At 44.4% G+C, this 21,768-nt stretch overlaps 1 protein-coding gene across 3 annotated transcripts in view; it reads left to right on the top strand.

The window, feature by feature from the left end:
• The window catches only part of SLC7A11 (solute carrier family 7 member 11), a 218,836-nt gene that overhangs the window by 54,003 nt on the left and 143,065 nt on the right, over positions 1–21,768 (top strand). For 2 of the 3 annotated variants that reach the window (XM_045831524.1, XM_045831526.1), the window contains 3 exons: positions 697–793; positions 2,224–2,373; positions 3,621–3,798. In XM_045831524.1, coding sequence (XP_045687480.1) covers positions 697–793; positions 2,224–2,373; positions 3,621–3,798 — 425 coding nt within the window. Of the gene's footprint in view, positions 1–696; positions 794–2,223; positions 2,374–3,620; positions 3,799–12,375; positions 15,598–21,768 lie in introns of those variants that run through there. The other variant, XM_045831525.1, reaches the window with a different exon arrangement.

A 21,768-nucleotide genomic window follows, 5' to 3' on the forward strand; every position in this document is an offset into this window, starting at 1 on the left:
CGAACAGCGAACTGGAGCAAAACCGTAGGCTAGTGCAGAGAACAAAGGAGAGGGGCTTTGCTTTTCTCGAGGGAAGGAGGGAGCGGGGAGGGGCGGTTTTGATTGAAAGGCCTTTGGAAGAGAGCGTGAGTGCTGGGTGGTTGTGGCTTCCCACTGGCTGGGTTATTGCTGGGTCATTGCTGGGCGAGGAGAAGAATGGCTCTTCCCCTGCTGAGGTGGGGAAAAAGCATCCTCCTGTTTGAGTTCTCCTTTCAGGGCTTCCCACCTCCGTTTTAAATGAGGCCCCCTTTATTCACGTTCCCGCGCACGTGTGTGTGTGTGTGTGTGTGCGTGTGTTGGGTTGAATCGGATAGAGAGCACACCTACAACACACCTACGACACTGGGAGTGTAGAACTAAATTCATCATCAGCTGTTTACATGTAGGGAGAGCTATGCCGAGTCAGATGCTGCTTTGGTTCCCCTCGAAGAAGAACGTTGAGTACGCTGGCAGATTTTTATTCAATTCTAAGTCAGGTTTCTCATGATGTTCTCTACCTTATCTGGAAAGTGAACCCGAAGTAAGCACCTAAGAAACGTTCAAACCGTTTGGTATGAAAAAAGATGCACACTGTCCCTGAGGTTTCTGGGATCTTTTCCCTCTGCAACCGTTGATCAATTACACAGTCAACTCCACCCCCATTTCTTCTCCCATCAGGTTATTCTATGTTGCGTCCCGAGAGGGTCACCTTCCGGAAATCCTCTCCATGATTCATGTCCGCAAGCACACTCCTCTGCCAGCTGTTATTGTTTTGGTAATGCATATTAACAACTATTTCTAGATGGCACCTGAGATAACAGGTTAGCAAAGAGGTTGTCACACCAGACTTGAGAGAGTGCTTTCCTTTCTCAGTCATTGCAAAATTGGCCCTATGTGTGTGTATCTGGGAGGGGGCTGGGAGGCAGGGTGTCTCCACTGCTTCCCTTGACTCAGTATTTCGGATGCATATTTGATGCTATGCGGCAATAACCGCATCACCTCCTTTTTTTTTTTTTATGTGTAGAAATTTCTGAGGTCTGGGGGCAATGGGTTAGCTTGGCTCCTGTCGTTAAATACAGGACCTCGCAGAAAAGGGTGCAGAGTAGTAAGTCCCAATTCTGAGTACTGAGTGGAGCTAAAAACCACAGTCCAAAATGATGCAGATGCCTCCTCTTGGGCTCCTTATGATGAAATGCACACGAAATTGTAGGGGGGAAAAACGTGAAATCCTAGACAGTGCAGTGACTCTGCGGTTGAAAGTGAGACATTTGAGAGCAGCCCCACAAGGGGAGAGCTAAAAGGACCGACCCTTAAATGTGAGCGGCAGAATTCTTTATGCAGAGAAGAGTATCTGTGACACGTGGGATACGGAAGACTGTGTAAGGTTGAAAGTCCTCAAATACCCACATGCCACGTGAGAGTCACTTTTACCTACCATTTTGTAACATTTCTCTCGAATGGAATCTGCTGTCAGGAGCACCATAGAATGCATTGAGCATTCCCCGCCCACCTCCATGCATTTAATTTGTTTCAAAACGTTTCCTTGAAACTTCTTTGTGAAGTACAGAGTGCTCTCCCGGAGGCATCTGGAAGGTAATGGTCACTGAGAACAGAGTGTACTGTTCTGTGAAGAGGGCTTTTGTCTTGAGCCGCAGCTATCGGCTATCAGTCAGGCCGTCCTTGGCATGCGCAGCTGCGGAGGCTGGCTGGGCTGGTCTTCCCTGCGGTGTGGAGGGTCACCCCTGGCAAGTCCAAGGGGAGCGGAAGAGGGGAGGAAGGAAAGGTCACTGCTTTGCATTCCAGACACGACAGCGCCCCCTAGCAGTGGCTGTGCCTCATCCGTGCACTTTCGATTCTTGTTATTCGTTATTTATCAGTCACCTCGGTCTCTGGGTCTTCCCATTTGAGCCACTGAGAATGAGTTGGGAAACTCAGGCTCTCCCGTCAGATGGAAAAGCCACTAAAAACCACACATCCGTATGAAATTCCTTCTGACTACCGGGTCGTGGCGATGGCCCTCGCGTGCTGTTACTGGTGTGCAAGGAGAGTTCAGGGCAGACCGCGGGCAGGAGGGCAGCCTCTGCTCGCCACGGCAGTTTGCCAGTGTAAACGGTCATTGGAAAAGATGGCAGGAAGGCCTGTTACCGCTGGCCTCACCTGTGTTCCCTCCGACTCACCCAGCTCCGTTTCTGTCCCCTCCCCCAGTACCCTCTGACGGTGGTGATGCTCTTCTCCGCCGACCTCTACAGCCTCCTGAACTTCCTCAGTTTTGCCAGGTGGCTTTTCATTGGGCTGGCGGTGGCCGGGCTGATTTATCTTCGCTACAAACGCCCAGAGATGCACCGTCCTTTCAAGGTAAGCTCGGCCACCTCGATGGGCTCACGTGGGTCTTTCTCCTGATGCCGAGTCCTCCCTTCCCCAAACCTTGGGGATGGGGCGCTGGGGTGGGGGCACCCTCCTCTCCTGGAAAGTGTTTGACTCGGGCAGGCAGTGCCCTCAGAGTGGATTGAGTTCAGCTTGGACAAAGAGGTCATCACTTTTTTTTTTTTAAATGTGATGTACTGAACTTGGTCATACTTTTGAGAAGAGGTGGTATGAATAGAAGATGTTTGTTGTGCTGATTTTCCGTGATATGTCCAATGACCTGATGAATTCCAAGTACGGGGGAACTTTGATCTGGCTTTACGCTGAATCTTTGTGGACAGCCAGACTGAGAGACAGGCAGACACATACGGCATCATGTCACTCGTTAACACTCGGAAAAAGGTGCTTCCTTACAAAATAAGATCTTTAAGTATTTTTAAAGGTTATGACTCCTTACATTGCTCTTTTTCTACATCACACACTCTAGGAGGAGTAGATATGTAAAACAGAAAGGGAAAGGGAAGATGTGTGAACCTACCACTTAATCGAAAGCACATTAACCATCACTGAGCATCCTCTAGGGAGGGCTGAGGAGCCTGCTACTCGCCCCCGCCCCCAGCCTTGACCCTGCATAGATTGATTTGTCCTCCCTGTTTATAACAGATAAGGCTGTCAGTTGTGTTGTTAGAGTTTGTTGCTAATTATATTCACTGCCTAACCCCGGCAACATCTTCATTAGCGGTTGAATAGGAGTTGGCCTGTTTTGTTCCTGTTGTTTCTTGTTGTGCCCCTCCAACGGAAAATCAATGTTCCCTGCAAGGATGCAACGTGTAACTAGCGGCCCATGGTCTTGGCTCCGCATTAAAGGGGATTCTAATCATAATTGCCAAAGAGCCCATGTTTTAATATCAAAACCAGAGATTAGAGTGGTCCTTAGCAAGGAAAATAATTTGAACAGAACTCCTGTAATGAAACATATTTGTTGATCCTTGGATTTTATTGTATCCTAAGATTTTTTTTTTTTTAATGAAGGGAGTATGTTTAATGCGTTCTCTGTGCCCCTTTAAAGTGATGGTGGTACTAAGGTAAGGTAGGATGGTGCCTGTCACCTGGTCACGTGACCAGCTGGTCACGTGACCAGCGTGGGACCCAGGTCCACGGCTGACTTTCTCCTCGAGAAAGCGCCGTTGGTCTCCTGCATCTGCTGGAGGGTGACTCGCTCCTGTGCTGCCCCCCAGGTGCCGCTGTTCGTCCCGGCGCTGTTCTCCTTCACGTGTTTCTTCATGGTCGCCCTTTCCCTCTACTCCGACCCGTTCAGCACGGGCATCGGCTTCATCATCACGCTGACGGGGGTCCCTGCGTACTATCTCTTCATCATCTGGGACAAGAAGCCCACGTGGTTTAGAAGAATGTCCGGTAAGTCTTCCCATCAGTTTTGGAACGTTCTCAGAGACCGTGTTGTAGGAAACTCACCTATGTGCACGTGCATAATGCCCACGCATCTTAAAGTTGCAAAGCGTCAGTGGGACAGCCGCTCGTTTGAATACGTTATTGCATTTCGCCCAGGACTGGGAGAAGGAAAAGCGGGAAGCACGTTTAGGGAGCAGCCGCCGAGTCCTTTCAGCACAGTGTTTATAGTTGGGTTGCTTGGTCCCTTCTTGGGAGAACAGCTTTCTTAGGTAGAAGTTTACCAGCGGTTCTGAAAATGGCCTAATTGCTCTCCCGAGTCCTTTAGTAGATACTTCTTTTTATTCTGGGTTGAGTGCAGCTTAGTGATTCTGTAACACAACAGGCTCCTCGATGAGAGCTCTCCGATTTGGCGGGAGTCAGGCAGAGCCCACGGTCCCCCGGCGATAGCCCCTCCTCACTTCATAGGCAAGGCAAGGCTCCCCGGGGCCAAAGACCAGCCAGAACAAGGGGGAGAAGAATCACAGCTCTCATGTATTGTGGGAGTCCATGGATTAGCCCAAATATGACCTTAATCTTTGAAAACCTTCTGAGGTGGGAAAATTATTGCTCCTGTTTTATGGGCTTTGAGGTATAGCATGGGGGAATTCACGTAACTTGTTGCAAGTCATGCGATGTTAGGTAGAAGAGCTAGAATTCATGCTCGGGCAGGTGTGTGTTTTAGAAGAATCATCTGGGGCCAGAGAGGATGGATTGAGGGACTCAGGGTGAAGGCAGAGAAGATTGTCAGGTGTCACCACAGCAATCCCGATGAAAGCTGGGAGGGTCTGAACGCAGGCCGCCGCAGCGTGCAAGGGCACGGGGCAGAGACGCCAGAGGAAGCACTCTCCGAGCTCGGTCACCAGGTGAGCTGGAGGAGGAGGAACCAGTAGGTCAGCAGTGGGAAAGGTGCTTAGGAACAGCCTCTGCCGGGAGCCCAACCCTCCGTCCTGGACTCTGCCAAGGGACGGCTCTTCCTTGTGCCATGGTCTCTTCTGGTCCTCCACGAGATCCCTGGGGCAGGCGGGGTTATGCCCGTACAGGGTGTGGGGGTGGGGTGGGGGGGGGAGCCAGGCCTCGCGGAGGGGAGCTTTCATTCTTGAGTGTGCAGGGTTGAAACCCTGGAGCTAGGATTTGAATCCACCTCTGCTGGACTGCGAACGCCACGGTTTTTCTAGATTGGGTGCCTGGGGGAAGAGAGAGAGGAGTCAAAAATACAGCCAGAGAAGCAGACATGTTCTTATTGGTGAGTTTGATGAGCTTAGAAAAGAACTTTTGTCCTCATGTGTTTTAATTTCTTGCTTTACCTAATTAATTTTTAAAAGTTCAGCAAAACGTTCAGAGAGATTTCTGGTAAAATTGTTACTAAAAATAAAATAAAAAACCCAACTTGGTGTATCTATGGAACCTCCAGTGTGCTGCGTGAACTCACTTAGAAGCCAGTGAGTGAAAATGGAGTTTTGCTACTCTTCCTCTCTATTAGCTTTTAATTGGTATTTGGTGTCTTTGCACCTCATTTGTCCTGTTTATACTGAAGTTTGTTTCCTAGCTGGCAACACTATTTCCCGAAGAAGCGTTCCCGTAAAAGTTAGGTCCTTTAAGGCCAACACAGGCCCGCCTAGCAGGGTACTGAATCTCCATTTCCTGTTGGATCGCATTAGTTTTCTGTAGGATATTGTTGGTTATGTTTTCTCGGTGGTAGGCAACCTGATTCTGAAAATAAAAAGGAAGTCTTGTTAAACAGCATTAGGGTGGCTCTCCTTATTCCAGTGTCCCGGACTGGTTAATGCCCATCTCTGCCCGACCTGGGTGGGTCTCACGTCCTGGCGGAGACGGTGAGACCCCGGAGCACCATGGGAAACCGAGCGCCTGTAGCACGCGAACGGGCCGGCAGCCCTGGAGCTGGAGACCATTCCTTGTCGGCTCCCGCTTAGTAGGCATTTTGTTCCTCCTGCTTGTGGTCAGCCCACTGTGAGACTCCTTTCCTTCTGCTAACATGTATGTATTTTGTGCCATTCTTTTGGTCAGGGCATGCCTGCTGCTATGTTCTGTGCTTGATCTCTCTGATGTGTTTCCCCGCTATTGTAGTTTCAAAGTTTCCAGTTATGTTTCCGTCTCTAATGATGTTCTGGGCATCTCCAAGGACGCCAGATTTAGTGGCGGCCATTTGTGAAAGTAGCGGCAGTGCAGTGGTCCCATTGCAGTGATTCGGTTCTCAGAAATGCCATTGAGTCTCACCGAGGAGCGTGGCGGCTCTGCCTCGAATCTGCACGCACTGTCACCCTTCGTCTTTATAGCTGCCTTGGAAGTCCTTCCTCGATTTTGTTTGATTTTCCTCTTAGGCAGCATTCTTGTAATAAAACAAAAGAAATTTCATAGTATTTATTGCTGCAATAGCAAGTGTTTTCCTAGCCTTTGGCCAAAACAAAGCACTCACACACAGGCCGGCCGAGCTGCAGAGTCCTGACCGGGAAGCCCGCGCTCCCCGCAAACGCCCCCTTGTTGCTGGAGACAAACCCTGCCTGAACTTGGAGGCCAGAGAGCCGCTGCTTGGAGCGGTGCATGCAGTAATTTAATAGCAAATTGTCTTGCTGGGTAGCATTTCCTAGCCTGAGTATTAGCCTTTATTCTCACCCTGATGCACACGGACCCATTGGCCGGGTGAGAGGATGGTTTGTCAGAACACACGTCCCCGCAGGTGTGTCCATAAAACACACAAGGCCCCCCGAACAGCTGTCAGGGGGTGGTGACCGTCCACTCCGCCCAGGACAGCCAGGGAGCCTTCTGCACCTGAGGACGTGCGGTGGCCAGAGAGCGGGTGCACTTCTCCGGCCACAGGATGCCAGTATTGAACCACGTTCTGCTCATCACGTTCTCCGGGTGAGAAGAGAATTGGCTCTGGAGGGAATAGTTAGGCCCCCGGAAAGCTTTTTCCTGCCGTCTGGGACAGAGTGCCTCCTTCTTCGGGCTGCGTATTGGTGTTTATGTATAGACTCGAGAGCTTCTCACCCGGGGAAGGCGGGGCAGGTACCCCGCTGGCATGCTCAGACACCTGGGGATACCGAGACCCAGCAAAGCCGGCCAGGCTCCGGGCAGCCGCTTTCCCTGCCTGCCCAGATCTGTGAGCCGGGCCGTCCCCAGGGAGAGGGAGCGGGGTGACCGGGAGCTGGTGCCGCCTGCTCAGGGCAAGATGTGGAGGACAGCTGCAGTTAAACAGCCTGTGTGATGTACGCTGTTGGTCCAGAACCCAAAGGGAGATCCTTCGGCCCCAGATGTGCAGTTGAAGGGAAGACCCAGAATGAACGAACATTCAGGAGGGAAAACGTCACACTTTTAGAAAACCAGCAGGGTCTCTAGGTTGCTGTCCCATTGTCGGGACCCGATGCAGCGTGGTGACCTGGGGAGGCAAGATGTCTAAGAAAACAAAAGGCTGCTGTCCCCAGAATACAGACACACACTTGGAAGAGGCTTCTGTTCTGAACATGAAGGAGCAGATGCTGCATACGAAAGGCAGTTATTAAAAAAAGGAAAATTGAGCCCTGGCTGATGTAGCTCAGTGGATTGAGCTCAGGCTGCGAACCAGGCATCACAGGTTTGATTCCCAATCAGAACACATGCCTGGGTTGCAGGCCACGGCCCCCAGCAACCACACATTGATGTTTCTCTCTCTCTCTCTTTCTCTTTCTCCTTCCCTTCCCTCTCTAAAAATAAATAAATAAAATCTTTAAAAAATAAAAAAAAAATAAAAGGAAAATGTCAGCAGATAAGTGCATGGATAGACACAGACCCTTAACACGGCAGGTGTGGAGATAGTCCGGATGAGCTACAGCAGACTTCTCCAGGGAGGGAGGAAGGGCTGGGGAGGATGTCAGTTTAAGCACACTGCTTTGCACTTGACCGTGGCAGAGGCTTAAGGCCTCTCGTTTCACCCCTTCAGATGGCTGTGCCTCCTTCTCTGCCTGTAGAGCCACATCTTCCTACTATTGATGGACACTTTTCTACAGTTTGTCTTTCTAGGGTAATTTTACCATTTTCCTTTCCCGTACGCATGGGCCTTTGTGCTCTTGAGTGTTCCCTTGTGCTGCATGTACATGTCAATGTAGAATGGGCTGCGACAATTTAAGAGACATTTACATAGGGTTTACCTTTGGCCAGAACCATGCTGGGCCCTGTGTAAGTGATGAATGTTATCAAATGAGTGTGCTGAGGAAAACTACTCTGGGGAACACCAGTGTTACACAGTGAAGGAGGAAAAAACCGAACTTTTTTAGTGGTGTTAAATACTGTTTGGAGGGGACTTGTGCCAGGGGACAAGTCGTAAGTGAGGAGGAAGACTGCATGTCAGGTTGCGAGACGAGGTGGGTCTGGAGGCATCATAAAGGAAGACTCGAGCTGCTCCAGGGCCAGCAGCGGTTGGAAGAGTGTCTGTAGGGCCCGATTACTGGGATAGGAGGTGACCAAGAGCTAATGTCCTGGGAAACTGGAGTCACAGGGTTCTAGGGCTGCCGAGATAAGATGGTCTTGCTCGGGGGCCCCTACATTTTAGTCTCTATCAGAAAAACGGATTTCTGGACCCCACCTTCCATTTCCGATTCAGTATATCCAGGATGGGGCTTGAGATGCCTTTCCAACATCTCAGCTTCTCTGCGGAGTGCACTTTAAGAACCACGGACCTAGTCCAAGTCTCTCCTTCTTTTCTTTTAAATTAATTTATCTTCATTGGGATGTAATTGACGTGTAGCATTGTGTAAGTTAAAAGGCACAGTGTGTTGGTTTGAGACATGGCATTTGTATATCACCATATGGTTACTACAGTAGCTTTAGCTAATGCCTCTATCGTGTCATGCATTTGTCATTTCTTTTTTATGTTGTGAACAGTTAAGATTTGGTCTCTCGGCAACTTTTATAATACGGCGTGTTGGCTATAGTCACTGTGCTGTACCTGAGCTATCTCAACGTCACTTCCTTCCTAGTTGTCAGTCTGTACCCTTAAACAGCAGCCCCCCAAGCCCCCCCCCCTCAGCCCCTCATCATCACTGTTCTACTCCGTGCGAGTTCAGGTTTTCAGATTCCACAGAGACGTTACTGCACACAGTATTTGTCTTTCTGTGCCCGACTCATCTCACTTAGCACGATGTCTTCACGGTCCACCCGTGTTGTTGCAGATGGCAGGGTTTCCCTCTCTCTCGTGGTTAAATAATATTCCATTGTGTGTGTGTGTGTATCACATCTCCTTTATCCATTCATTTGTCGATGGACACTTGGGCTAGTTCCAGATCTTGGCCATTGTGAATAATGCTTCAGTGACCCTTCGAGATGCTGGTTTTAGTTTCTTTGCCTGCATACTCAGGAGTGGGATTGCTGGGTCACATGGGAGTTCTATTTTCAACATTTTGAGGACCCCCCTACTGGTTTCCACAATGGCTGTTCCGATTTACATTCCCACCAACGATGTATACTTGTAAAGGTTTCCCTTTCCTTCATGTTCTTGCCAGCATTGCTATCTCTTGCCCTTTTTTTTTTTTAAAGAATATGGATTTCATTTTCTTGCCTCTCTTATGTAAGTGTCTGATTTGAATGCTCCAGGCCAACAGGCCGCTATGTTCCACACAGTCATTGGAAACCCTGGTACCCTTCACCTTGCCTCGGCCACTTAGAGTGCGGACTACAGACGAGTTTGGTCCCTGGAAGGCGTGGTAACAGTACCATGCACAGAGGCTTAGCACCCTCACACGGGTCAGGTGGCACCTCATTGGGGTTTTGTTTTGCATTTTTCTGGTGGTCAGTGATGTTGAATGACTATTCATACATACATTGGCCATTTGTGTGTCTTCTTTGGAAAGTGCCTATTCAGGTTCTTTGCCCATTTTTTTACATTGGATTGTTTTCTTTTTCTTCTGTTGAGTTATCTGAGTTCTTCATATACAGGGTCTGCCAGAAGTAAGGCTTATTTGAATGTGGTTGGTAGGGCACGTGAATGTCTCGCATGAGATGGACAGCAATTTGGACATTTCACCTAAAATGTCATATGGTGTGTTTGAGTGTGATATTGTTATGTTACAGCAATAAGGATTGCCATGCTTATGACTTTGTAATAAAAAAGGAGTGTTATTTATGCCGGACCCTGTATTTTAGATCTATGCCTTGCTAACATTTTCTCCTATTCCGTATATTATCTTTTCAACTTAGTTTTCTTTGCTGTGCAAAAGCTCTTTGGTTGAATGTAGTCACACTCATTTTAATTTTTATTGCCTGTGCTTTGTTGACTAAACCAAGAAATCATTGCCTAGACCAATGTCAAGGATCTTTTTTTCTATGTTTTCTTCTAGAAGTTTTGTAATTTCAGGTCTTACACCTAAATGTTGGCTCTGTTTCAAGTTAGTGTTAGTGAGTGGTGTAAGGTAGGACTCCGGTTTCTTTCTTTTGCATGTAGGTGTCCTGTTTTCTGTCCTTTCCCTATTGTGTGTTTTTGGTATCCTGGTCAAAAATAAGTTAGTTATCTACATATGGGGGTTATGTGTCAGTTCTCTTTTGTTCTACTAATTTATGTGCCTTGTTTGTGCCATCCCGTTTTGTTTGCTGTAGTTTTATAATGTAGCTTGAAGTGAGGTATTGTGATGCCTCCAGCTTTGTTCTTGCTCAGTAGAACTTCGGTTATTTGGGGTCTTTTGTGGTTCCCAACCAATTTTATGACAGTTTTTCTATGTATTTTAGAAATGCCATTGGGATTTTGATCAGGATTGCCCTGAGTCCAAGGTCACTTTGGCTCCTGTGGACATTTTCACAATACTAATGCCCCCACTCTTGGAACCTGAGATATCTTTCTTTTTCTATTTTTATGGAAGATGTCATCAGTGAACAGAGACGATTTTACTTCTTTCTTGCTGATATGGATGCCTTTTATTTCTTTTTCTGCCTAGTTGCTCTGGCTAGGACTTCCAGTACTGTGATGAGCCAGCCTTACATTTCTGAGCTACATCTCACTTGGTCATGGTGAATGATCCTTTAATGTTTTCTTGGATTTGGTTTGCTACTAATTTGCTGAGAATTATTGCATCCATATTCATCAAGGATATCGGTCTGTAGTTTTCCTTCCGTATAGCGTCTTTGTCTGACGTTGGTATCAGGGCAGTGTTGCCTTGTCAAATGAGTTTGGGAGTGTTCTTGCCTCTTCAAGTTCTTTGAACAGTTTGAGAAGTATTGCTGTGTTTTCGTTGTGTTTGGTACAGCTCACCACTGAAACCATCTGCTCCTGGCTTTTCCTGGGTTGGGGAGGATTTCGATGGGTCTGTGCCTTGAACCACCTGGGGAGGGAGGCCCACAGTAATGGCACTGCCCCTGGCAATGATGGGACAGAGCCAGGAACTGAGGCCCGGGGACAGGGCTTGGGACAGCAAGAGCCATCTCAGCAAAGACAGTTCAAAGTCTTGGCCAGGGGTGGGGGGAGGGGAGGGCTAGGCAGCAGCAGCCCAGCCCAGTAGTGGCAGCCAAAGTGTGACCACGGACCCAGGGGGCAGGGCTCTGGAGCAAGGGAGGCTGCCCACGTCATGGTGGGAGAAGGCCTGTCCTGGGCAGAGCTGGGCAAAGAGCAGTGGCATCTCAGATCTCCTGCACCGTGAGGTGCTCTGGCACCAGACACCCGGGAGTGGGACTTAGCATCCATCAGGGGCCTGAGGGCGACTCTCCCCTCAGCAACAGCTCAAGCATCTGGGAATAGACTCAGAGCGGGGGTGTGGGTGTGTCAGGGGTCTCCAGGATGCTCAGTTGGGGGGATCAACATGCTGAAGACCAGGGGAGACCTCCCCAGCAGGAGCTGCAGATGCCCTCAGTGGTGGGGCTCCCCATCGGGGAACTCCCTCAGGTCTGCTGGGGGACAGGGCGATGTGGGCAAATGCTTTCTTCCCTGTGTGGCCATTTTCGAGTTTTGAGCTCTGCCAGGTTTTGGCTGCTTTTTTGTTGTCAAGAGCTTTTCCTGAGCTATTTTCTTCAGTTTGTTGCTTTTCATTGTTTTTGTTTTTTAAGGGGGATATGAGTGTTGGGACCTCTGAGCCCTTGATCTTGCTGAGGGCAACTCCTGAGGCGAATGAGGTCCTGGGAGACGAGCAGTTTTGCTCCATAATCGACTACAAGTTTGAGACTGGAAATTTTATTCTGATTCTTCTCCCAATTTTGCTGAGGAATTAATTATAATCTCATAGGTGCAAAAACAACAAAGCAATTTAAACTGAATATGAAATGTTTTTGAACATTTATTTATATCTCGATTCTATTGTCTCAAAATATTTCAGCTTCCTGATTCAGAGTAAAATTCCTTATTTTAATATAAAATATTAACATAGTCTTGCTGAGAAACCATCGTGGGAAGTTATAGAAGTGACACATTAATGGAGCATAGGATTCCAATGAAGTAAATAATTCTTGAAAGTGCTCTTTGACTTAGCGATTGTGTGTTTTCAGTATTCAACCCCAAATAATTCACAATTTGCTGTTTTCTATGCATTTCTGATTTTTGTGCATTTTTAATTTTTCTTCGTTATTTCTTTGTAGGCAAGATAACCAGAACATTACAGATAATACTGGAAGTTGTACCAGAAGAAGCTTGTCATAAATTATGAATTTATGCCTTTGAAATCTTGACAATCTGTCCTTGGCCTTGTTTCCGCCCAAAGGGCTGGAACAAAATGTGGAAGTTCACTTCATTTTATGAAAACCCAGAGGATTGCTACTTGGGTGATGGACTAAAGGATCAGTTATTTCTATTCATATCTTTTAGCATATTTAAACTGGTTTCTAAGAAATGTAGCTTTAACTGCATGTAGGTATAGAAAGCCGATATGCAACTGTACCGTGAGTTCCCATGATTCTTGAGTCCTGACACCTGCCTGTCGAGGTGAGCGGAAAAGACTGTGGAATGGACAATTAATTCAGTGGTCTTTCTCTATAACATACCACGGTGAAGAACCTTCAGAAACGAAGACTGAGATGTTTTCTGTACATATGGGTTTTGTAAAAACAATTTTTACATTGTCGAGATGACCATACTGTGAAAAGTGTTTTCTGTTCACCTGGAGGTGGGGGAAAAAGCATATGTCATCATTACGGACAGAGGAAAGAAAGAAATTTGTTTTACGTGGCATTGCATTGCTTCCCTATAGATACCAACTTAGGTATCACTCACCTCCTAAGGGGTGATTCTCAGAGCATTTTGAACAAAGGACAGAGGGGATATGCCTACTTTTTAATGAACACTTTAAAGAAGAGCTTCTAGGAGCTGTTGTTGATGGGAAAAATCCAGGAATTATGTTTAAGTAAGAACACTTGAGAATTTATTATGTCAGAATTTTTTTTCACTCGTCATCAGAAAACTCCAAGGCTGGGTTTTGTGTTGTTTCTCACTGCAGCACGTTTGATCGGGAAAGGGTGTGACCCCTTTCCTCCAGCAAAGCAACAACCAGTCCGGTAAGCACCGCCATCTGTTTGATGAATAATTTACCCTTGATAAATACATCTAAATACGTGCATTTTCAAGTCTTCACATTACAATATCAACATAAGACAAAAATCATCAAGAAAGAAAGCACCCAAAATATTATGTCCAACCCTGTGCTCATGTGTCTGTGCAGTGACAGGTATTCCGAACAGTTTTTTTCTTATTTCCTAGTTATTTTTACACGGTGATGAATTTTGACAGGTTGTACATTTCCTTTACACATTTTATATTCTGTTAAAATATCTCTTTGGATAAAACTGTCCAGGTCCATTAGGAAAAGACATATATTTACATAAAAATTGGGGAAGAAATGTCACTGCTAAATAAGATTCACAACTGATGTTTCTAAAAATTTTCCACCTCTGTATCTAGGCTTTGCCATTAATTTCCTCACCATAATTATCATTCTACTTGCAAAAGAGATAACTGATGAAAAATTCCCTAAAAGAAGTAGGCACTGTGTATGCATGTGTATATCCAGACAGGTGTTACACTAGGCTCAGAAAATACTGTGCAGTTTTCTACTGAGGGTAGTATCACGATGAAATTTGTTATCTATTTTTCACATACAACTAAAGTTTAGTAGTTCATCATAACCAGAGTGTGTTTCATCCTCTAACTTTTTTGTCCATTTGAAAAATAAGGATTTTTGAAAGAATTACACTGATTAAAATCATCAGGAGAAGACACAGAGTTTATAGACAGTTGGCCAAAGTGGTAATGATAATTCATAATTTGAAGCGACTCCAAATCACAAATGTCAGTTTTTGCTCTTGATAACATTTACTATAAATCCAAGATTGACCATTTTTCAGCCAAACCTAGTGTTTGGGTCTTTAAGCAAATTTGTAAAAGGTTTTCCTTTTTCTCTTACCATAGGAAGTTTCCAAATTTGATCTGTGGTCCCTACTTCCTGTATCCATTTATCCATCTTGCTTCCCACCATATTGTTGCTGGGGGTAAAAAATAAATTTCCTTCACATTCCTATTTTTTTTTAATCTAAACTAGAAAACTTCTTGAATTTTTTTTTTGTGTGTGTGTGTAAGGATTAAAAAAAGTAAGTCACATGGAGAGGTTTGTGTGGTGCTGGGCGATTCCTGAGGTTGACGTGCTAATGTCCACGGAGGTGTCTGCGCTTTATTTATTTGCTTATTTTGGGTACTGGCTTGTCTTCTAATAGATCATTGTCCAGGCAAGGTAGAATACATATTCACTATTTTTCCCATCATTATCAAAACGATTTTTCACTATTGAAGTGCTGATACTGTTGTAATACCATTTTACCCAAACAGAAGATCAGCCAGTAATTTTTAAAGGAAGTAATGGAGACTAAGTCATACTTTATTTTGGGGGCGCATCATGACAAGACGCAGGGCTTCTGTAGTCAGAGAATCAGCATCTGTAATTGTTCTTCAGGATGGCATCATGTCGAAATGATCACTGACCCCAGACCGCAAACATGCTAGGCGTGTGCGTGCACACATGTGCTGCGCCAGCACCGTATCCCCGCCAGCGCGGCTGGCGCAGACTTAGGGCAGGCTGTCAGGGTACGTCAGAAGTGCGTGCCCTGACGCTGAAATAACTGTTGAAACAGGTTTCCAGATTGTCTTATGTGTCTGGTGAAGTGTTTCCCCAGTTGCTATTTGACACACCAGCAGAAGGTTAACATGAGTGTCGTTACGTCCCTCAGCAGAATTCCTCTTGGATGGTGGTCAGTCTTCAGGAAACTTCAGTTTTATCTGTTTTTACATGTATTTGAAGGTAAATGTAATGATAACTAGGAAAGGGAACATCTTTGACCTACAGTTGGTTTGTTAGGATTAGGTAGGTTATGAGAGGATGGGAAACCAAAGATCCGAGGAGCAGGAAACGCAAGGAGTGTGTGTTTGGAGGAAACAAGATTTCGGGTGTAACTTGCTGTGCAGTGTAGTCGGAGAGATACTAAAAATGAGTCGCCTGCCGCGCAAGGGTGGCTGTCTGAACAAGCCAGTGACACGCAGGCTTCGGTGCTGCTCGCCTAGACGTGCTCCTTCCAAGGTCCTGGACCCGACTTTGCATTAGGGATTGTGTGTTCATTTTCTTGAAGAAAAGCAGCAAAATTATAGATACTTCTGGCCCTACGTAATCAAATACCACTTTGAGTAGGGTAAAACATTTCCATTACTCTTTCTATTAGAAATAAGCTTGGGGTATATTTGTGTGTGTGTACACAAACACACACACACACACACACAATATATATATAGAGAGAGAGATCCCAGCACAAATAATGCCCCCTTTTTATGAGCTGGTCATCTATATGAAATCTTTTATTACAGAGGCATAAGCGTGTAATTCTGTAAGATAACAATACCACACTCAAGCACTCCCTATGACATTTTAGGTGAAATGGTCAAATTGCTGTCCATCTCGTGCGAGACGCCCACCTACCCTACCAACCACATTCAATGGCGTTACTTCTGCTGAACCCAGTATTTTTTTATTTTTATTGATTTAAGAGGGGGAGAGAGGGCAAGCGGAGAGAGAGAGAAAGAGAGAAAATGATTTGTTTTTCCACTTATTTATGCATTCCTTCCTTGCTTCTTGTAAGTGCCCTGACCAGGGATCCAACTAGCAACCTGGTGTATCAGTACGACTCTCTGACCCACTGAACCACCAACCAAGGCCAAAACATATTTTTAAATACAATTGTGAATTAATGGAACTATCTATATACGTGGCTTTTCCATAATATACATTATGCACTATATAAGGAGAGAGTTTCACCTTTGACATATTTTTTTTGTCAGTTCTGAGTGATAGAAAAGCAGTATGTAGGATTCTAATTATAGTTCTTTTTTTAGGTTGGAAACAATGTAGACAGATTTGGGATGTGAGCACAGATGAAACTCAATGTTATGCAATTGTAACCTTGCTTCATTTTACCCTGTGACATGCTGTGTGTTGGTGCCCACGATGCTTACAGAGCCACATTTGACTTTCCCGGCCGAAGTCAGCATTGAAGCGTGTGTTTGCGTAACTGCCTGCAAGCTCACGGTGGCTGTAGACTAGGGTAGAGAATGAGTCCTGGTGACTGCTTTTGTTTACATTATTAATGTACAGGTAAAATAATTATTACCCATAAATGTTTTTTTAGGATAATTTCTCTTGAATGGCATTTTTAATCTCTCTCAATATATGTAACACCTAAAAGTGTAACCTCTAGGTGGTATTCTTACTGTACTTAAAAGATATTTTAACAGCCATTTTTAAGACATAATCCTTTCTTCTTCTTGTTGAATTTTCCATGTTAGTTGGTATGAAAAAATAAACGCTCAGTCTAGTTTTAGATCTGATACAAATACACAAAGGCATAAAACGTGGTCTCACGGAAAGTGTGCCAGCTTTCCATATGCTGTGAGATATTGTTCTTCAACCCTTTAAGGACGTTAGCTTGATCTCTTTGAACCATTTCTCTGATTTTTGGAATGAATCAGTGATACCCTTGGTATTAATTGTTGGCATTATGTCCTCAAGACAGGAGTGAGTTTACACAATTACCGATATTCTCAGAGCGAAATTACCACTTAGGTTTACCTCCTTGGTAGCCACCCCCCCCCCCCCCGCCCCGTCTCTGGCACCAGAGCCTTTAAATATTGCTGGGGGACGGTCACCGTCTCCAGATAGTTGTCTGTTACACGAGTGTTTTCAGCGGAGTAGATCAAGGGTACTTTTAAAGTATCAGTAACTGCCTTAACGGTTTTATAGGGAACCGCCCTCTCAAGAAACGTGCAGCCCTGGGCATGGGAGCACCACAGAAAAATGGATGCACTGGTTTGAAAGTGAACATACTTCCCACTCCCTCAACATATACACTACTGATTTTTTTTAAAGTAACACTTTCAAGTGATTTAATTTATTGGTTAGAAGACTTGCTCGCTGCATCCTGATTACCTCTCGTTGCTGCCTCTGCAGGCTGCTCTGAAAGCTAGAGGAAAGATAAAAACAGTGCAGTTATCTCTTTAGCAGCAGCGACTGTATTTTGAGCACCTTGTGTGACAGGGTATTTTGCACAGCATCTTGGGGGGAAACGGGGTCTGTGGATGTTACAGCTGTACTGGTTGGGTGGTGAAGTTAGACCTCACGTATTCCTGCCGAGGCTCCGGGGCATGCTCGGGAGCCGATTCATCTCACAGTGGGAAGCAATGCAATGTGGTTCCCCGGGTCCAGCTTAGAACGGTCTGATTTCAACGGGGTTCTTAGCTGGTTTTCCCTAGCATTTCTCCTTCACTCCAGATTTCCACTTACTGACCTATGTAATACAAAAATATTATATCTAAGTAGAAAAGCAGTTTGGAGAAATTAAATAGATTTGTTTCAGAGGAATGTATGCTTATATAGAATTGACCTATATTTAAACTACTGTGTATATTCACAATTTTAGACACTACCACATAGCACTTTTTAATTGCTCTGCAGGCAAAAGACAATACATGTGGTAATGGTTATCCCACAAACCACAAGAACCTTCCCAACATTTTAAGTGATCTGGGATTATTTTGATCCTTTCCTCAGAGAAACATGTACGGTAGCTTAGTAGTTTACCTTTGCAAATGTTATGACCACTGCTATGACTCTGGAGCTAAAGTATTAATACTTAACATTTTGAAAACAGGGGTCTTCTTTTTCCATTACCCATGTGCAGAGAATTGCCTGTCTCTTAACTCTCGTGGGCTGTTTGGGGCTGATGCCTGTGTTCCAAATGGCTGGTGGTTTTGGAGACAGGGGTGGACCCCCGATTTCTCTGTCTTCCTGAACTGGTGGCAGCACGCTCGTGATGAGTTTGCAGTGGTACCTCCCAACTGTTTGGAGAATTTGCAAACATAAGCATCCGATGTGGTGAGAGCGCATTGCCTCATGCCATGAAATAGAGTGTCTCTAGGCCAACCCCTGGAACAGACACATGGCTGTGTTTCCCTGACGTTAGGTGCTGGCTCCCCGTGGCTTCGTAGTAAGCACAAGTCAGAGAGAGGCAAGCTACACGGCCGCCTGGACGGAACGCTGGGAAAACTTCATTTGTCCTAGTTTTCTGATTAAGATCTGACTCAAGATTTCACCAAGCTCGGTGTTTGCTGGTCATAGAGTGGGTTCGGTGGTAGTGATGCACTGGTAGACATGGTTTTTAGTGGCTGACTCAGAATTCATCTCATGATGAATCTTTTTATGCCTACTTATAGTAAGTATATCTGCATTTACTTTATGAAAATGGGTTTAGCAAGCTTTGTGTTAAAAATTTGACTTGGTCACCATAACTTCCTTTTCAATTATCAAGGGGTAGAACAGTTTGTTTGTGTGTTGGTATGTTCATATTAACATCTCATTAGGTACCGTAGATGAATGTATTCAGATGCCTTTTATAGTCTGTGTCAAGCGTCAATAACTTGCTCCGACGGAATCATTTTTGCCCAGTGGGAAAGCGGTGGTCGGGTCCCTCTGGGGGGTTGTGCTGGCAGCCATCTCTCTGACCCGTGCTGAAACTGTAATGTATGGGCCAGGTACACGTCTGAGTGTGGGTCTGGAATGCATCTGTTACGACTCTGCACCATTCCCCTAATTGGGGGGCTCGGGCCGGGACATGCTGGATTTGGCCTGGTGATCTCAGATGCAGGAACGGAGACATCCAGCTGAGGAAGAGTGAGCCCCTGTTTCCTAGACGGTCCTCATCTGTGGTGGGTTTCTTCACCTTGGCATCGTGATGGTGAAATGTGGTGAAGGGGATCGTGCGCATTTTACACCAATTTTACACAACGCCCTGTGCTGATAAATTCTTAAAAGCAAAACTCCTTTGCTGCACCTCCATTCCAGTCGAATTCGGAATACAAAGATATGTGACTGTAAGACTATAAATGGTGCGGAGGGATTTTCATTTGTGGATTGTGCTGCATTTCTTAGGGTTCTCTGGCACCGATGCCTGTACCAGCATGTGACGTGTGAAATAAAGTGGATTTTTCTGCAGCTTAATGATTTCCTTCTGGGGAGAGTTCTGGTGCAGAAATCACGCTGCCAGATGGTGTTTATGGGCTATTTGTGTAAGTGGTAAGACACTATGAAATAAGTGTGATTTCATCTGGTGGAAACTCTTGACGCATATGTTTTTTGTATGGAATACATTTTGGTGCAATATGATGTCACTCAATTTTGCATTGAATTGAATTTCATTGTGTTAATGTGTATGTATGTATACTTGTCATGCTTCTAGCTGCTTCAGTTTTTGTATATGTATTTTTGTACATATTTTTACTTGAAGATATTTGAAATGGAAATTAAATAAACATTTGATAGTTCACATAATAAAAGTCATGTTCTGGTTGCTTTTTTTTTTTTTAAGTGCGGTACATTTCATTAAACTCAAGGTGTGGGATCTTTCATTGAGTCTGTGAGTTTGTCAGTGTCTCCCACTTATCATCAATTTCCTGTACTAAAAACTTAAAGGGGTGGCAGATTCAGTAAACAGTGTAGGAACTCTTCTTCCTCATGGCCTGTATCCATCTGTCCTCTGGTCCGAAATATTTAGCAACTTCTTTCTTCTGTGTTCACTTGTCCTAATTCAGTCTTCTGACTTCTTGCCTCTTCACAAAAGTCTCATGTCTTTCCCTCTCTCTCTCTCTCTCTCTCTCCATGTGTTTCCCCACAGTGTTCTTTCTAAAACAAAAATGCTATAGTCATCCCTAATGGTTTCACATTTTTTTCCCTGGGTAGATGAAAACCAAACTCCTCCATCTAACATACAGGGCTTTCCATCATCCACCTCCTTTCTTTCTCCAACTACAAATGACCACTTCTGTATTTTCTGCGGCCGTATCAAATGTCTTTTTTGCTAGTTTAACAAAGAAAAGGTGCCATTATTTCATTTGACCCACTGCAAGTTCTTACAAGGATTATATTTTCCTCCCTCAATCTTATCTCCTGATCCCCACATAGGAAACTCAAACTTATTTGAGGCTAAATTCAAAAAAGTTTCTTCCAGAAAGTTTCCCCAAGCTGGCTCAGGACCTGACTCCTGAACACCTTCATTATCTGGGCCCACCGTTTTACGTGTCTGTTGGCCATTAGTATACCTTTTTGGAAAATGTCTGTTCAGGTCCTCTGCCCATTGTTAACATAAGTTTTTAAAGGATTTTTTATTCTATTGAGTTATATGTGTTCTTTATATGTTTTACATATTAACCCCTTGTCAGATATGTGGTTTACAAATATTTCTCCTATTCCACAGGTTGCCTTTTCATTTTGTTGATTGATTGTTTTACCGCGCAGAAGCTTTTCAGTTTACTGTTGTCCACTTGTCTGTTTTTTTCTTTTGTTGCTTTTTTCTTTTTTAGTGTCCTCTACAAAAAATCATTGCCAAGACCAAGGTCAAGGAGATTTTTCTCCATTTTCTTCTAGAAGTGTTATTGTTTCAGGTTTTACATTTATGTCTTTAATCTATATTACATTATTTTTGCTAAGTTGTGTAAGATAGGGATTCAGTTTCATCCTTTGCATATGGATATCCAGTTTTCCCGTCACCATTTGCTGAAGACTATTCTTTTCTTCCAATGAGTGTTCTAGATTCCTTTGTCAAATACTAGTGGACTGTATGTTTATTCCTGTGTGCCTTTATTTCTGGACACTAGATTCTATTCCATCGATCTATGTGTCTCTTCTATGCCAGTGCCATCCTGCTCGATTACTAGAGCTTTGTAATGCGGCATAAAATCAGGAAGTGTGATGCCCCTGACCCTGTTCTTTCTCAAGATTGCTTGGGCTATTTGGGATCTTTTATGGTTCCATGAATTTTAGGATTTTTTTCTCTATTTCTGTGAAAAATATCATGGATATTTTAATGTGTATTGCATTGAATCTATAGATCGCTTGGAATTGTATGGACATTTTAATGATGTTAATTCTTCTGATCCATGAACATGAGAAGAATTTCCATTTATTTGTGTCTTCTTCAGTTTCTTTTATCATTGTGTTATAGTTTGAAGTGTATAGATCTTTCACCTCATTTAAATTTATTCCTAAGTACTTCATTGTTTTTGATGTTGTGAATAGGATTGTTTTCTTCATTTCTTTTTCAGATAGTTTGTTGTTACTGTACAGAAACACAATAGATTTTTGTATGTTGATTGTATATTTTGCAATTTTACTCAATTCATTTATTAGATCTAATTGTTTTTTTTTGTAGAGTATTTAAAGTTTACTAAATATATGGTCATGTCACCTGCAAACAAAGACAGTTTTACTTCTTTCTTGATTTGGATTCCTTTTAATTCTCTTTCTCGCTTAATTGCTCTGGCTAGGATTTCTAGCACTGTGTTGAATAGGACTAGTGAGAGTGGGCATCCTTGATTATTCCTTTTTTTAATTTTGTTATTTTTTTTATTTTAATCATTGTTCAAATACAGTTTTCTCCTTTTTACTCCCAATC

This window comes from Phyllostomus hastatus, unplaced genomic scaffold (genome assembly GCF_019186645.2).
Source record: "Phyllostomus hastatus isolate PE091 unplaced genomic scaffold, TTU_PhHast_1.1 phas_contig_159, whole genome shotgun sequence".
Classification (NCBI taxonomy): domain Eukaryota; kingdom Metazoa; phylum Chordata; class Mammalia; order Chiroptera; family Phyllostomidae; genus Phyllostomus; species Phyllostomus hastatus.